At 39.2% G+C, this 18,362-nt stretch overlaps 2 protein-coding genes across 8 annotated transcripts in view; one reads left to right on the top strand and one right to left on the bottom strand.

The window, feature by feature from the left end:
* The window catches only part of NIF3L1 (NGG1 interacting factor 3 like 1), a 25,454-nt gene extending 7,813 nt beyond the window's left edge, over window positions 1–17,641 (top strand). For 2 of the 4 annotated variants that reach the window (XM_060152358.1, XM_060152359.1), the window contains exons 5-7: window positions 333–471; window positions 2,101–2,184; window positions 5,960–7,325. In XM_060152358.1, coding sequence (XP_060008341.1) covers window positions 333–471; window positions 2,101–2,184; window positions 5,960–6,144 — 408 coding nt within the window. In that variant the 3' untranslated portion in view covers window positions 6,145–7,325. Of the gene's footprint in view, window positions 1–332; window positions 472–2,100; window positions 2,185–3,045; window positions 3,794–5,959; window positions 7,326–17,352 lie in introns of those variants that run through there. The other 2 variants (XR_009541099.1, XM_060152360.1) reach the window with 2 other exon arrangements.
* The window catches only part of ORC2 (origin recognition complex subunit 2), a 50,517-nt gene continuing 42,323 nt past the window's right edge, over window positions 10,169–18,362 (bottom strand). For all 4 annotated transcript variants that reach the window (XM_060152348.1, XM_060152349.1, XM_060152351.1 and 1 more), the window contains 4 exons: window positions 17,894–18,065; window positions 15,496–15,557; window positions 14,322–14,440; window positions 10,169–12,190 (listed from right to left, as the gene is read on the bottom strand). In XM_060152348.1, coding sequence (XP_060008331.1) covers window positions 12,104–12,190; window positions 14,322–14,440; window positions 15,496–15,557; window positions 17,894–18,065 — 440 coding nt within the window. In that variant the 3' untranslated portion in view covers window positions 10,169–12,103. The remainder of the gene's footprint in view (window positions 12,191–14,321; window positions 14,441–15,495; window positions 15,558–17,893; window positions 18,066–18,362) is intronic.

Genomic DNA, 18,362 nt, shown 5'->3' with positions numbered 1-18,362 from the left:
AAAAGTCAGAGAATGTTTTTGTCAGGTTTGCATCCCCAAATTTTAGCCCGGAGCTGGTTTTATAGCAAGCTGATAATATGCTTTTTTTTTTTTTTTTGCGCGGTACGCGGGCCTCTCACTGTTGCGGCCTCTCCCGCTCCATGGCATGTGGGATCTTCCCGGACCGGGGCACGAACCCCGTGTCCCCTGCATCGGCAGGTGGACTCTCACCCACTGCGCCACCAGGGAAACCCAATATGCTTGTTTTATTGATCTCGGCATTTGCTGTCTGTTCTATGGATTTGTTTTCTAGGACTGATGATGTACAGTTTTTCTAATTTGTTTCTCTTCAGCCTCTGCTTCTACATACTGGGATGGGACGGTTATGCACCCTGGATGAGTCTGTCTCCTTGGCAACCATGATTGAGCAAATCAAAAGGCACCTAAAACTGTCTCATGTTCGCCTTGCTCTTGGAGTAGGGAAGACCTTAGGTAAATATGTCTCCTTTATTTGTCCAGTATACTTACTGATACTGTTGGGCAAAAATTGAAACTCTTGGCTGTGTCAGTATAGATGATAGAAACGTGTTAAGAAACGTGTTAGCAGCTCACAGGAGATGACTGCTTTACTTTATCGATCAGGGTGGTTGAGGTTATACTGTGATATACATCTCATTGGCTTAAACACGATTTATTTCTCAGGCACACTCCACATTCATCTCAAATCGGTGGGGGAAGTTTGCTCATTGTAGACTGGTTACTGTTGCAGAGGGAGGGTCTCAAACCATCAGTTAAACATTCTAGTCTGGAAATACATATTCTGTTCAATTTATTGTCGAGAATTACTCAACCCAGGGAGAGCATGAAGTGCAATCCTACCAATATCCAGGAAGAAAGCTGGAAATTGTGATTGCTCCAGTTACAATGCAAATCTTACATTTTACAATACTGGCAATATTTTATAGTGAGGTAGTGCTAAGTGATGTGATCCAGTGCAGTTTCTGAGTTTTGTAGCCACTGCCTTTTCTCTTGGCTTTCCCCAGTATTTTGGGTAACAAAAGGAACGGACAGAACATTTGTTGGACCCCTGCAGTGAGCCTAGCACTGTACCTAGTGTCCTGAGTGTGTGAGTTCCCACTGTGAAGGCAGCGAGTAGAGCGCAAGTGTTATGAGTGTGGAATCTGAACGCCTTGGGTTCACGTTTGTCCTGTCTGCTGCATGACTTGGACAGGCTATTTAACCCCCTGTGTCCTGGTAGCCTCGTCTGTAAAAACTGCAGAAATAATAAAACCTAACTCATCGAGGTGGTGGTATAATTCCTGTGACTGGCACACATTAAGTGCAGTAAATGCTGGCCATCGTTAGCTGTCTGGGAGGTGTTATTATTCCCATTGTACAGGTGAAAAAAATTGAGGTTTGGAGAGAAACTTATCCAAAGTCCACAGCTAGATCAAACAACTCATGAGTGTTTGTTTCCAAAAAGCGTTGGTGGCAGAGATGGGATTGGACTTCTGACCAGCTCCAGTGCCACTCTTTTGAAATACCACTAATGAAGTGTCCATTCTAGAAACCTAAGTGCTAAACACTTATTGACTTTGGGCTTGAAAGATTCTGTATTTCACTCTTCAGAGGATGCTCTTTCAGGATCAATACGATATGAAAAAAAATGTGTGTCAAATCCGTTCATAGCATCCTCTAACTAGCCCTTTTAGTTCCTTAGCTTCCTTACCTGGGAACAGAGAGTTACCTGCTTACCTCTCACTGTTACCTGGAGACCTGGGTGAGGTTGCTTTACTGATCAGCATTGCAGTGAAGCCCAAAGCCTAGTGCTAATAGTGGTTGATACTATTCAGGGGTGCCTTATGTGGGCTTCTGCAGCAACGTACATCTGAAGGAATAATAATGCTGCCTTGGGTTAGCTCTGCAATGCCAAGGAATAGTCTGTTTGCCTATGTAAAGATGTTTTTTATTATTTTTTAAAACTTGGTAAGCAAAATTCACGTACTGGTGATGAGACTAGGAGTGAAATCTGCATTACATTTAGGATTCTCTGTACAAATTATAATATTAAAATGAAGGGGAATTATAAAGTAGTGGCCTCTTGTTTCCTTTATCTGGAAGAGTCCGCAGTCAAAGTCGTGGCCGTGTGTGCTGGTTCTGGGAGCAGCGTCCTTCAGGGAACAAAGGCCGACCTCTACCTCACAGGTAGGACAGCCTTTGGATCTTTTTTCTACCCTTTTCTTGTGCATCCCTTCCCTACCTTGGTTTATTTTTTTTCAAGTTAAAAAATAGCATAGGGCTTCCCTGGTGGCGCAGTGGTTGAGAGTCCACCTGCCGATGCAGGGGACATGGGTTCGTGCCCCGGTCCGGGAAGATCCCACATGCCGCAGAGCAGCTGGGCCCGTGAGCCATGGCCGCTGGGCCTGTGCGTCCGGAGCCTGTGCTCCGCAGCGGGAGAGGCCACAACAGTGAGAGGCCCACGTACCGCAAAAAAAAAAAAAACATATTTTAGGACATCATCTGACATATAGATGGATCTAATAATAGCAGGCTTTAGGACAGCATCTGACATATAGATGGATCTGTTACTTGAACCTGAAATAGGGACTATGCCAAAATTGGGAACATACCATATTCTTTGTGGAGGGGAAAAAAATCATTAAACAATTAGATTATCTAAAAAACTGATGTTCAGCACTTATTTAACCTAACTTCTTCCTAAACATGATTTCTCTCAGATTTCATATGTAAGTTAATGGGACAATTCTTACCTTGTCGTCTTAGGTAGAAAATGGTTCCCCTTACTCAGCCCTAAAGACAATCATCAGTTTCTATCAGTTATAACTCCAAAATCTTTCTAGAACTTTTCTCTGTATCTCCATCCAGGCATCCTCTACCTGAAGTACTTCATCAAGCTTCTAATCTTAATCTTCCACACACTCCCACAAAACTAACTTTCAAAAGTACAAATATGATGGTGGATAATATTATCCAGGCTAAAAACCCTTCAGTGATCTCCTCCAGCTGTCCTGGTGAAGCCTAAAGGTTTCATCCTCTTTCATGCAGCCTTTGCTCATGCTGTTTTCCCTGGCTAAGATGTCTTCTCTTTGCCCCTCCGGACACGCAGGCTCAGCGGCCATGGCTCAAGGGCCCAGCCGTTCCGCGGCATGTGGGATCTTCCCGGACCGGGGCATGAACCTGTGTCCCCTGCATCGGCAGACGGACTCTCAACCACTGCGCCACCAGGGAAGCCCTGCCCCTTTCTTAAACTGCTAGTGGTAAAAGCTCAGAGACACCTCCCCTGAGAAGCTTTTTCTTGACAGTGTCCAGCTCCTGCCCCTGGTGGTCATGACTTCCTCTCCCGATTCCTGTCACTGTGTTCTTAACCTACAGTATGCATTTCTTATTGGACATTAATTGTTTGGCTCCCAGGCTTTATACTCTGTCCCTGTGGGTAATACCTAACTGGTAACTTGGCCCATCATTCCTCCAAGGAGTTGGAGGCACTTTGTACACTGCTGCTACCAGCGGTATTTCCACCTCTGGGCCTCATGAGGGTTAGAAGACTGGGGGTTAAAGATTACTTTTCCCACTTCTAGGACTAGACTCAAGGGTCTTAAGCCCCTGGCTGTTCCTTTGGCTACCCCTGGGGCCCTCCATTACTAAGGCTTCTCCTGCCACCCACACCCATGCCTTATTGTCTAGCACACCCCCTTACAGAAGCTGCTGCACTTGAAACATTGTCACATCCCTAAGTATAGAGGTGCAGCATCTGAGCAAGCATGATGTATTTTTTGAACCAACTAAAAATGTATGTGACCATTACCTGTTTTCTTTTCTATCCTTCAAAAGAGGTAAGATTTTTATAAGCCCTCAAATTTATACCAGATTGAAATAAACTTTCAGTGTATAGGCAATTTGGTATCTTACAACATGGTGTTTCTATTTTAACATTTTACTTTGAAGGAATTTCAGACCTATAGAAAAGTTGCAAGAATAGTACAATGAACTCCTGTATACCCTTCACCTAGATTACTAATGGTTATATTTTGCCACATTTGTACATTTTCTCTCTCTCTCTCTAACATATCATACAATATATGTGTATATATTTGTGTATGCATACCTATATTTATATATTTACATGTTTCCTCCCAAACCATTTTGTAATAAATTGCAGATATGGTGACATTTTACCCCTAAATACCTCAGCATTGTATCTCCTAAGAACAGGATGTTCTCTTATATGACCATGTTGTGATGATTTCAGGTTGATATCCAATCCATGATCACACACTACCTCTGGAATAGTTCTACACTTTGTCTTCAGAGCATTGACATTTTTGAAGAGTGTAGGCCATTTGCTTTGTTGTATATCTCTCAGTTTGGAGTGTCTGTTTCTTCATAAATAATGACTTTTTTTAAATTAGTTTTTTTATTATAAAGCAATATGTACATAAGATAAATTCACACAGTTCCAAAATGTTAAAATGTCCTTCCTATCTTGTTAGTTGGGGAAACAGAAAATATCTTCTTATCTGGCTAACTTAAGATGTCTACAGTCTGTGAGGCATCACTTTGAATATAACTTCAGGGATGGGAAGCCCTAGCCAATAGACCGGTTTCATCACCCTTCCTTTGAGCTTGATGTGTTAGGTCATAAAGGGTAATATCCTAGAAAGACCAGCAGATGGCGAGATTGCTCCTTGCAAATAAATATAAATTGTCTTTGATTTGCTTTTTCTTTCCCATAGCTGCCATCCTGAGCCAGCCTTTCTTTCCTTTGTCTTCTGGTGTTACTGCAGGGTCTTTATGGATTTTCCCACTTCCATGCCTTCTCCAGCCAGTGCATTTATAATAGTCCAGGCAGCCAGCTTGTCTTTCCTAAAGCATAACTTCTAACTGAGCCACCCTAGTGTCTTTTTCTCCTTTTACTTTTCCTCTACTGTTACTTAGATTAAGATGTTTTAAAAGGTACCTGAATAAAAACTATTCCTTATAATGAAATGATGCATATTTGGGTAGGGGGGAGTGTGGGGAATTGAAGATTTGGGCAGGGGGGCTTTTTTTTCTAAGAACCATTTTTTTTAATGCGTTTATGTCTTTTAAGTATATTTCAAAATTATGCTTTTTATGAACAAGCCAAATTGTGCATAATATATTTTTGCTCTTAAGTTGGAAGTCATCAGATTCATACATGGTGTTTTTTAAAATTCAAAACATTTGAGTTTTCCCAAAATCTTTTCACAAAAGATGAGATCCTCTTCCACCAGTAACTTCTAGGTGTTTTGCCTAAGTCAAAGGAAAATACCTTGCTTTTAATTTAGAAATAACCTTAAGTTCATTTCATCCTTATGAATTAGACTACGGTTGATGCTGAAAATTTTGGTACTCACAAAGTGTAAAGGAGTCTCTGGGAAGTAAGCCTAGGATTTTCTTTTTTTTAAAGATTTATTTATTCATTTTATATTTTATTATTGCTGCGTTGGGTCTTTGTTGCTGCACACGGGCTTTCTCTAGTTGCGTCGAGTGGGGGCTACTCTTCGTTGCAGTGTGTGGGCTTCACATCACTGTAAGCCTAGGATTTTCTTGAGGTATTTGTTATTTAATAGTTACATAAGAAAGAAACTTTTTGAAAGCCCCATTTTACTTAGCAATGGTCATTTATTTTATTGTGGAAACATTTTGAATGGGTGTTTCTACAGGTCTAGTTATGGCAGTATTAGATACTGTTGGATGTGTGAATTTGGTTACTTGCCTTGGATCTGCCAAGGAGAAAGAATTTGGAATTCCGTATCTCTTTTTAAATTGGAGGACATGTAAGAAACATGCATATAACTTTCTAGATTTATATGTAAAGTTCTGGTGTACTACATTTGCTTCATACAGAATGCAAAGTTGGTATTTCTGCTGTTATGGTTCCGCATTCCTCAGACTCTGTGTCTAATATTTAAATATTTGTTCTTTCTTATGTTGGCAGGTGAGATGTCCCATCATGATGTTCTAGATGCTGCTTCCCAAGGAATAAATGTGATCCTCTGTGAACATAGCAACACTGAACGAGGCTTTCTTTCTGATCTTCGAGATATGCTGGATGCTTACTTGGAGAATAAGATTAATATTATCGTGTCAGAAATAGACAGGGACCCTCTTCGTGTGGTATAATGCATGCAGGAACAACCAGATGACACAATCTGCAAATCGAACGGCTCCCAACTCAAATGCATCACATGAATCAGTGGGGTATCCTTCTGAAAGAATGTCTTAGAAGGTACATTATCATTTCTGGTTTCTTGATCTGCTTCACCAGATGTTCTGTAGCTCAGAAGGTAAAAACAATAATATAATTACCATTAAAGAACAATTATTATAAAGAACAAATTAAAGAATATATTGTATAATATGTATTCATTATAACCTCTAGGAAAGATGGAGTAAACCTGTTTACTTAACATTCTTGGGAAATATCAATAGCTCAAGTAATCACCTCCTTAGCTTAATTATAGATGGGAATGTGTCATTCTATATCTCTCTGTCCTTAGTTATTTTAAAAATATACTTTTCCAAAAAAAAAAAATATATATATACATATAAACTTTAAAACTTGGGATTAGAACACCTATATATAGGTAGTAGCCTCTGGAGGGTGATAAGGTCTATCTGTATGTTTCTGTTCCTAGATCACTAACCTCCCACCTAAATTTCAGAATCAGGATGCGATTTATCAGGATGAGTTTTTGGGGTTTTTTTGGCCATGCTGTGCCACATGCAGGATCTTAGTTCCCCGACCAGGGATCAAACCAGTGCCCCCTGCAGTGGAAGCATGGAGTCTTAACCACTGGACGGCCAGGGAAGTCCCTCAGGATGAGTTTTGCTTTTTGTTTTAAATATACATGATCATTATTCATGTAATTATTGCTTTATTGCTTTTTAGGTAACTCACCTGTAATTTCATTAGTAATGTATTCAATATAAAGATGGTTAACTTTCAAAATAATGTTAGTGAGTACTTATACAGTATTAATTTTGTGCCAGGCACTCTTCTAGGTGCTTTATAAACACTTTCAATCCTTTATAAACAAGCATATAAGTATTGTTACTCCCATTTTACAGATGAGGAAACTGAAACAGAGGTTAAGTAGTTTGCCCAAGGCCACGTAGCTAGGAAATGATGGAGTTAGTTAGGACACAAACTCAGGCAGTCTGGCTCCAGAGCCTGTGTGCTTAACTACAGTGTATCTTAATCAGATACATTGATGACAGAACTGATATAAGAGGTATGGAAGAAATCCTGAAGGGAAAAAAAAATCCATTTTAACTGTGATTTTCTCTGGGGGGTATGATGAGAGGTTTTTTTTTTTTTTAATATATATATATTTTTTGGCTGCATTGGGTCTTCATTACTGCGCGTGGGCTTTCTCTAGTTGCGGCGAGTGGGGGCTACTCTTCATAGCGGTGTGTGGTCTTCTCACTTCGGTGGCCTCTTTAGTTGAGGAGCACGGGCTCTAGGCACGCAGGCTTCAGTAGTTGTGGCGCATGAGTTTAGTTGCTCTGTGGCATGTGGGATCTTCCTGGACCAGGGATCAAACCCATGTCCCCTTCATTGGCAGGCGGATTCTTAACCACTGCGCCACCAGGGAAGTCCCCATTTTTTCTTTTTAATGCTTTTATATGTATTTCCAGTTTCTCCACTGAGCATGTTACTATGGTAATGGCAAAAGCAAATCTTTTAAAATACTATTTGTCTAAGATGAGAAGCATAGAATTTTATATTTCCTTTGTAGGATCCTCTTCCTACCAATCTTTTTTCTCCTGGAGGCTTTGGGATCCTAACTTATAAATTACTCTTGGTGGTTCATCTGTAATACTGATTCACTACAGAAATAACCAGTAGGAGTGAGCCTTATGAAATGCCCCCCAGTTAGAGTTGGAGGAGCCACCAAGAAAGGTGGGAGAACAGCTAAGTGTCAGAAGCCAGGAAGTAGAAAGCGTCAATGAGATGGTCAGCTTTGTCAAAGTAGAGAGAATGAGATGATAGCAGCTTTGAGAGACTGTCTTAATGGTATTTGCTTCATTCATTCATTCACTGTTCACTTTCTGTGTGCTGGGCCCATAGAGATGTGGGGAGGATAGGACAGAAATTTGGATGACGGTTACAATAAACTCTTAAGTAACTATGATAAAGATATGCATAGGGTTTATAGGGAAGGTCTTCTGGGGAAAGGGGGTAGAATTCAGTCAAGAGGGACAGCTTGAACAAGTGCACTAAGTAGAGAAACAGCACAGCACATTGAAAATCCCAAGTAATCAATTCACGTAGACCCAAGTAATTACTGTCATGGTGGAAAGCACAACGCAGGGAAGGTATGGTCAGAGGTGATGACAAAGAAATAAACTGAGGCCAGTAGCTCTCAAACCCTCCTTTTTTTCTTTATAGCACACTCAAGGTGTGATGTGATTTCATCTGTAACTGACTGATGACGGCAGTGAGGATCTCAGTGAAGTAATTTTATGTTAAATCCAGTTTCTTTACTGGCATGCTAGCATTTCTAAATAATTAAAAATACCCCCAAACACATCCTATGCAGGATTTATTTTTATTTTTTATTTTTTTCTTCCTGTGCAGTTTTTTAAAAAAGTACCACTCAAGATTATTTACTTTCAGCTGTCAAATTTTCTGAACTGTTAACTTTAACATGTTGATCGCTTAGTTGTATACATCATTGCTTTCCATACTTTTTAATGTGTACCAGAACATCTGGAGATTTAGTTAAAATGCAGATTGATTCAGATGCCTGAGTAAGGGCCCAAGCATTTCTTAAGTTCCCAGGAGATGCTGATGCTGCCATTTTGAGGACCACACTTTGGGTAGCAAAAGTAAAGATGCTAAAGGTATTTAGGGGACCTAAATACTTAAGACTTGAGGCCCAAGTGATATATGCCAAAATAATGAAAATTTGGTAATGAGCTTTGTTATACTCATGCTTAAAGTTATATTTTCCATAGTGTTAGTTATTTCAAATTTACTTTATTCAACACATTAAGGATACTGTAATTTTTAATGCTGTTAAAACCTCAACTAGATATTTCACATCACATTTTCATATTCTCTCAACTGCCTAGCACAGAGCCTTCTACTTAGTAAGTTCTCAGCAAACATGAATTAACATGGCTTAACAGCAATTTGAAAAATTAAAGTATGGGAGACTCTCCCAAGGGAGAGAGATCAAATAATTACAAAAAGCCTGAGAAAGTCATTTACATGACAGTTTATCCCTTGGCTTTTAGGAGACACAGTCTGTGATGAGGCAGACTCTCATGACTCACTGTTATATCTGAGAGCCACTCAGGACTAAGCTGGAAGAGTCACCTCACCTCCTAGGATGTAGGAAAATACATTGTGAACTTGCTACTGGCTCCAGATTTGAATTGGTTGGGGGGAAAAATACAGTTGACCCTTAAACAATGTGGGGTTTAGGAGTGCTGACCTGCACAGTAAAAAAATCCAAGTATAACTTATAGTTGGCTCTCCCTGTGTATGCTGTTTCTCTTTATATATCCGTGGGTTCAACCAACCGTGGATTGTGTAGTACTGTAGTATTTACTATTGGAAAAAACCTGCATTTAAGTGGACCCACACAATTCGAACCTGTGTTGTTCAAGGGTCAACTGTAGATTTCTAAAGTTTTGTTAGTAATTTTTTTTTTTAAGTAAAACCTATGCACCATCCCTCGAACTTACTGATCTTTTGTATGAATGACATGTTCACATATTAAAATGGCAAACATGATGCTAAGAAAGTTAAGTTTCTGGAGTATCACAAGAACCGGTTTAGAACTCCCTGCCTAAGGAATTCAGTATTATGCCAAGTTTGTAGAGTGTAACTGTCTGTCCTGCATCCCCTGTGCCTTTTTTGGCCTATTTTAGCCATTTTATTAAGAAGCCAGAAAAATTTTTCAAGGTTTCAGGTCTGTTCAGTCTTGCGAGAAGCGAGTAACAGCAGAAGTTTGGAGCCTTAGCAATCAAACTGATAGAGCTGAAGCAACACTGACGTTGAAAAAAGGTAACGAAGAACATGTAATTCTGTCAAGATCACCATCAGAACTGTGAGATGCACTCATAAAACTTTTGAAGCACTTCAAGATATCTTTAGTAAAAAAAACCCAGTACTATAAATGAAAAAAAATGGTTATATCCAAATTGGTTTCTTTATTAATAGTAAAGACTATTCACACATACTGCTTGCAAACAGTATAGACACAAAAATTATAAAAATAAACCAGTAGATATTTAAGGGCAAATGCAAAGTTTGCACATTAGGTCATTAAAGATTTCATATACTTTTTTTTTTTTTTTTTTGCGGTACGCAGGCCTCACAGCTGTGGCCTCTCCCGTTGTGGAGCACAGGCTCTGGATGCGCAGGCTCAGCGGCCATGGCTCACGGGCCCAGCCGCCCCGCGGCACGTGGGATCTTCCCAGACCGGGGCACGAACCTGCGTCCCCTGCATCGGCAGGCGGACTCCCAACCACTGCGCCACCAGGGAAGCCCCTCATATACTTTTTTATACTGTAAGTTATAATAAACTAAATATATTAAGCAAAAACAAAAACAAGGTGCAAACCAGCAAGCATCATATGCCACCATTTGTGTTTTTAAAATGAGAAATACAGACAAATACCCTTAGATGTGCATAGAATACCTTGGGAAGAATGCTTAAACCGCTGTCAATGGCTGCCTAAGGGACTGGATCGGGATGGTAAGGAAAATCACTTTTCATTGCATATCCTTTGGTACAATTAAACAATTTTAGAATCCTATTCATGTATAAATTTAAAATTTTGATTAGTAATTATGCTTAAGACTAAACCCCTTAATGCATGGATTTAAAATAAAATTACTTCATTATATGACACAAAGAAATGGTTTTAAGAATTCTGATCATTTTGGGAAATATTTTCATAAAAGGGGTTTACAAGATGAGAAATGGGTGAGAAATGCTGATGCAGTATATTACAGTGATATTTTAATGAAGAATTTCATTTCCAAGTATGAAATAGTTCAGGGAGTATGTGAAGACTATGAGCTGACTCCAGTGGCCGAGATTAACCTTCTTGTCTTTCCTAAGAGAAAAAAAGGCTTGAGTATTTAGGAGGTTTGAAATTGTCATTTTAAGGAAAAAAACTGAAATGTCTTACAGTGAATTTTAGGCCTACTTGATAGAGAAATCAAATTCATTTAAGGCCAGCCATTAATATGCTGCTCATCTGCATGTTATTCAAGAAAAGAAAAACATGTTGATATACAAGAATAGTTAAATTTTTATTTTCTGTTGCCTTGAAAAAATAACTAAAATGAAATTCAGGTTTGTGTTTCTCTAGCCTGGCTTCTAACTTGTATCCTGAAGGTGACGGCACAGACATTAAGTGTCCTGAGCAGCACGATCTGTTACTGTTCACGTGCTTTCTGGGATGGGCATACACCCTATATACTCTTTTATGTTTTTCCTACTCTCCCAACTGAATGGCATCATGCTCCTTCTTCCTCTATCAGCATGTAGCCTAAATACAAAAGGAGAAAGTTGAATTACCTACTTTCCCACAATCTTACACCTTTTGTTAAGCCATTTCAGAAACAGTAAGAGATGATCTGCCTTCTCTATTATACTCTTCAATTCTGACACATGGAATAGCAAATAAAGCCGATTTACGTGATGCTGCAACGTCTTTGTACTTCCACACTCTGGAACAAGCACATTTGCAGATAGCTCCAGGAGTGTTAAAGGCCCTCGAAAAATTAGGAATATCATCTCTGGTATAAAAGAATTCAAAACATCCAGCTCCAAATAGTCCCTGAGCACACTGTTCCTTCCAGCAAGAAGTCTCCAGAGAGGTAATGAATGAAAGGCACATTTTCTCCAACTTGAGGACCACTGCATAGTACTAGGATGGTACACCAGCCAGGCTAATAATCAAGGTTCTAATTGATGACATTCCCCCTCCCAATTTTAAATCTTGTACATTGGAAAAAGAGTCTAATATTGGATGTAAACACAACATTTTAGACTAGAGGAGTGGCAGCTGGGGTACAACTCTTCCACAGAAGATTCAAGAGTACAGGAGAGCTTCAAAATTCCTCTTCTTCCTTCTCTAAGAAATCAGTCAATGTTCCATTGTCAACAGGAATTAATAAATATTCCACTCCATCAGTTCCCTAAAAGATGTAAGAATACCCTGGATGTTAGTCATTCGTAAGAGATATATTTGAATCCTGTTGTAGGTTAAACAAAAAACTGATTTGATTTCATTAATATTTTATATAAAGGTATAAAAATTAAGGCCAGAGGGCACACAGGCATATATATCTATTAAATACACTGAATTTATAGTTAAGCCGCTTTATAGTGGAAAAGACTAAAGGATGAGAAGGTGGGTATTTTATTTTCCACCTTCCTGCTCTTTCTAAAATCTTATACCACTGATTTCTCTGTTCTTTTAGTCCCTGTTCAACTGGATCCTTCCCATTGGCTATAGGTTCGGGTATCTCCCATTTTAAAATAACCCTCACTAGATTCCTCGTTCTTCTCCATCCGTCCTATAACCCTGGTACCTTTCCAGAAGAGTTGTCTATAAATGGTGGTCTCCATTTCCTTGCTTTTCACTCAACGCAGGCCAGCCTACCTACTGCCACCATTATCATGTCACCAGAAGAGCTTTTGCTTAGCCCACCAAGGAATTCCAGTTTCCTAAATTCATTATGTATCTTCAGTCTTTGTCTTTTTGGCCTCTCGGCAGCTCCTGAGACTGCTGACCTTTATTTTTTTTTTTGGCTGCACCACGCAGCACGTGGGATGTGGGATCTTAGTTCCTTGACCAGGGATCAAACTCGTGCCCACTGTGTTGGAAGCGTGGAGTCTAAACCACTGGACCACCAGGGAAGTCCCTGACCGTTCTTTCTTAAAACACGCTTCTCTTGGCTTCTGTGACAACTTCGTTTTCTTCTTGGCTCTGTGGCTGTTTCACCTCTGCAGGCTTATCTTCTACTTGGCTGTTAAGTGTCACACTGCTAAGCTTAGTTCTTGGCCCTCTAATCTCACTATATGTCCTCCCTCTAGATAGTCTCACCAATGCCTGGTTTCAGTTATAACTTAAATATGTAGGAATCATAACCTTGTATCTCTAGCCCAGATCTTTTCTCTGGTATCTTGTCCCAGGAATCCAAATGCCTAGCTGACATCTCTACTCGGAAATCTCAGAAGAACCTCAAACAGAGTTAAGTCCAAACATATAAGACCATGAACTCATGCTATGTCTCCCCCAAAATGTTGCTCTTCCAGCTTCTCATCCAATGATCCCACCACCTCTCTGGATGTGCAAGCCAGAAACCAGGAATCACTCTTGACACCTTCCTTTCCCTTGGCTCCCGTATCCAATCTATCATCAATTCTTGTCAATTTTGAATCCAACCACTCTTCTCTCTTTACCTTAGTCCAGATTACCATCAGGCGGCTAACACCTTTCTAGCTGGTCTCTGTGCCTTGACTTCTGGCAATCCCCATCTTACCCTGCCCCATTCCACTCTCCATACCATTGTCAGAACAATTTTTTAAATGACTCCTCATTATTTCAGAATAAAGATTAAAACCCTTTCCTTGGCCTAAAAGTCATGCACAGTCTAGCCCTTTTCAGCCTCATTTGTGTCATGCTGGCTGCCTTTTGCTCTGGGGCCTCTTTACATGCTGTTCCTGCCTAGAATTCTCTTCCCTTCCCTGTCTGACTAGTTATCTCCTAGTCTTCCTAGGTCTCAGCTCAGCGGTCTCTTCTGATACCCGTAACTAGGTCAAATCCACCTACTGTAATATGCTCTTTCAGAACCACGTCCCTTCTGATCACAGGACTCACCACAGTTTAAACTTTACGTGTGTGTGATTATTTGGCAAATGTCCATCTCCTCCATTAGACTTTAAGCTTTATGAGAAAAGAAATTAGGTTTTTGCTAACTTCTGTATCCTAATGCTTAGTGAAATATCTCATATAAAGTTAGTGCTCAATAAATATAGACTGGATTAATGATAGGGTAGAAGGAAGAGAGGGAGAAGGAAATAGGATTATTTGACTCATTTCTAATGGCCCGTGACTCTGGACTAGAAGTCGTAAGTCTCCTGCTCTACTCTGAAGCAGAGTACTTTTACCTTCTCTCTGTCTACACAACTCAAATGGCACACTGCCTAAATGGATCCTTGTGACCCATCAGGCAACCTCAGTTTCATAATCAGGCATACTTGTCCTTAAGTAAATGAGATACACTAATCGTGGCACACAATGCTACAGCAGCAAAGTCTCACCTTCTTTGTTCTTATAAGCTTGTGGTCCCTAAATTCAGTTAATTGGGCCCGAAGTGTCAGATCACTATTGACGAGGAATGCCTCCCGACACTGCTGGTAAAAGTCTTGAAAAGAAAGTCCTGGAGAGTTCAAAAGATAATGTGAACGTAAGTCAGTATTTAAGACATGACCCCATATACGGATACCCATGCCGAAGAACACAGAAAAAAAGTGCTATTACCAAAGTATGTCAAAGCAGCCAGTAAGTGTTGAAGTAAGTATCTCTGGAAGAAGCAAAGCTAGGGAATACTTAGGTGTTATGTACTGTGGCTTACATTCTTAAAAGAGAACTGACTGGTTGAAAGCAGTCAACTGTGGCCAAGTATGACATAATCCCATGGACAGTTTTAAACAGTTTAAAGCGTGAATAAAGGTGACTTTTTTTAAAGAGGGAACTAGTAAGTCAAATGAGAGCCGAATGATTATTAAAATGTGTGTTTAAATTTAACACATTATTTCACTCAAGGGGAAGAAAATCTAAGATGCCCAGCATATGAAATATATGTAGTTGAAAGACACACATCCATAGGTGGCACAGGAAATTTTAAAATTAAGCTGGATTTGTCTTTCAATTTGTACTGGCAAACAGCCTGTTCAGCAGTGTATCTGTAGGGCTGCTTGAAAATTTTCGATATGGCAGACACGATATCACAGAGCAAACCATTTATTCACTGCTGTGAAAAACTGCAGTGCTATTATTAGATTCTAGAAAAAATAATTTATGGGATGAAACAAAAAGTCACACAATTTAATATCATAAATATTGGATACCATGGGGCTTCCCTGGTGGTGCAATGGTTAAGAATCCGCCTGCCAATGCAGGGGACATGGGTTCGAGCCCTGGTCCGGGAAGATCCCACGTGCCATGGAGCAACTAAGCCCGTGTGCCACAACTACTGAGCTTGCACTCTAGAGCCCACGAGCCACAACTACCGAGCCCACGTGCCATAACTACTGAAGCCCGTGCGCCTAGAGCCCGTGCTCCCAACAAGAGAAGCCACCGCAATGAGAAGCCTGCACACCACATAGAAGAGTAGCCCCCGCTCGCCGCAACCAGAGAAAACCTGCACGCAGCAACGAAGACCCAATGCAGCCAAAAATAAAATAAATAAATTTAAAAATATATAGTGGATACCAATGTAATAAGGGTTATCCTGGTTATCCAGCTGATACTTTATTAGTAGCCTGAAAATCCCCCTAGGGAAAAAAAACAAACAGAAATTCAAATCCACAATGTTAACATTCAAAGATAACAGCTAATAGTAAAATACACAAAGAGTGTGAAACACCTGGCCTGTCTGTATTACCTTCTGTTCCTTTCTCAAGGAACATCGTATCCTGGTCTACTTAAAAAGGAGAAGCTTTTTTATTTCCTTTTAAAGAAAATCTAGGAGTACAGCTGACCCTTGAACAGCACGGGTTTGAACTGCGTGGGTCTACTTATGCGTGGATATTTTTCAACAGTAAACACTACAGTACCACACAGCCCCCAGTGAGTTGAACCTGCGGATGCGGAGGGACTGCGGATATGGAGGGCTGACTGTAAGTTAGGCACGGATTGACCCCCACGTTGTTCAGGGTCAACTTGTATTTTTTTAGACTACAGGTTGGTCCACTATAGAAAACTTGTAATATATAATAAAAACTAAAGAGGAAAATATTAACCCCATAACCTTAAAATAACAGCCACTAATATTTGATGTGGAGATCATACGTGCATATGCTGCTTTCTCAAGTCTTTGTGGAACAAGGCAGTGTGAAAACATAAATTCATGCATTTACATATGGTACACACCATTTTATACCTCTCTTTTTCACTTACTGATTTTCCCATGTCTTTAAAAATTCTTCCTAAAGTTTTTAATGTCTGCTCATCTATCGTACCACAAACTGACCATTTCCCTACTGGTTTTGGATGTTCACATTACTTCCAATTTTAATTAATAAAAAATATTAATTTATTAAATTAAATACAATTATAAATAAATACTCTTTCATACTTTGGATTGTTTCTGTAAGAGTGTGTACCAAGTAGAATTATTGGGTTGGAATATCCCAATATCACAGTGTTACACAAACCAAGTTCCCCAGAAGTCCCTGGATTTGGCAAAAATTTTAAACCTTTTGCATTTTCATTTTTATGACAGTCTAGAAGATAATTTCTATAAGCATATTTTGGATCATCTGAATGACCACTTTATAACTAAGTACTACCACTGACTACACTGCTGAATTTTGGTGAAGATTTTTTAATCAATCACATTCATACCAAGTAAAGACTAAATTACATTGGAGTGTACGGAATGAACCAAAAAAGCTTTGGAGACTAGCACACAGACATTTAGGTATGCCCAACTAAAAAATAATTGCATTAGAGCATTTACATTGCATGGATTCCCAAGTTTATATGTAATAACTTGCAATAGTCCATTAGGAGTAAGCATAATAGTAAAATTAAATGAACACTTTTTCTATTCCCAATTCCATCAAAAATTTTGATTAGATATTCATTTAATACATATTTCACTATTACTGCAATGATAACCTTCAAGTGTACAAAAACAGCTTTATACAGTAACAAAATTCACTGAAATTAGCATTTGAGGGTTAACATCACAAGGGAGTCTTGTGATGATAAAGTTGCGTATCTTGATTGTGGTAGTTACACAAGGCTAAAACTGACAAAACTGCACAGACCTAAACACACACACATGCACAAATGGGTGCACATATCAATGGTGAAATCTGAATAAGCTCTCTGGATTATGCCAATGTCAGTCTCCTAGTTTTAACACTGCACTGTGGTATGAGTTACTGGCAGGGGGTTGGCTGGGAAAGGAATGCTCAGGACTTGCCTCTTACGTTTCTCTGTGGCCTCCTGTGAGGCTACTCAACGCCTTTTTTCAACAGGTTAATTATGCAATTTATTTTTTCCTGGCTTATGCTGTATACAACTTTCCTTAACCTTTATTAATTGCTTTTATTGATTCAGATATGCCTCTTGGTTAGGCTGCTGAAGGGCTTCACTGGAGACACTATACAAAGATGTTCAAGATTTAAGAGGATGAGCTTTGGAACCATGCAGATTTGGATCAAAATCTCTGTGCCCTTTACTATCTACCTTAGAGGAGCTGTGAGGATCAAATGAGCTATTTCACGTAAAGGGCCCTGTGTTTGAATCATAATGTTCAATATGTAATTAAAAATAACTATCAAATTTAAGTAAAATCCATCAAAATTCTGCTTTTTCCTCTATGATGAACATTGAGATGCTCTTACTCAGAAACATAAAAATCTATTAAAAACAAAAATGCTGGTACTCTTGCTTTATTATTATATTTGTTATTATTATTTATTATTACTACTGAGTAGTCTGCCTAATGCATAATCCAGTACTGGCAACTATTATTACTACTATTTCTCTCAATCCTGCAAACTAAGTAAGGACTTTAGTATAGCCATTAAAACCTAGTATGGCATATCTTAAAATATATAGAGTTTTTTGAAAAAGAAACTATAGTTTTCATTCTTACCTCGCGTTAGGGGTAAGGCTTCGTAAGACATGAGTTAGGGAACTAAGTGGTAGTGATCCAGATTGTTTAACCAGAAGAGAATTCTCATAGGAGGTTTCTTCAGTATAATGACTATATGTAGTAGTTTCATACCAGAGCCAGTTATAAAGACTCTGCTTTGCATGATCCCACACTAGAGTACATGATCAAAGAAAACAAGAATTACTAATTATTTTCATATTGTCTTGTTACTAGATTCCACTATAGGAAAGAACAGAAAGCATTAAATAAAAAGTGAATCCTGAAAATTTTCATTTTTGCTATTTCCCCATCCAAATCAGTACCTCACAATCTAATTTCACTGTCAATCAACATCTGAATCTTTATTTGTATATTAAATACAAGTTATTAGCACTACCAAGGCATTCTTTTAAAAATTTTAATAATTTAACATTTTATTTTATAGGATTATCACAAAGTCTGAATTAAA

The sequence above is a fragment of the Lagenorhynchus albirostris genome, chromosome 6, assembly GCF_949774975.1.
Source record: "Lagenorhynchus albirostris chromosome 6, mLagAlb1.1, whole genome shotgun sequence".
In the NCBI taxonomy this organism is placed as follows: Eukaryota; Metazoa; Chordata; class Mammalia; order Artiodactyla; family Delphinidae; genus Lagenorhynchus; species Lagenorhynchus albirostris.
This window is presented reverse-complemented; position numbering and strand designations above follow the sequence as displayed.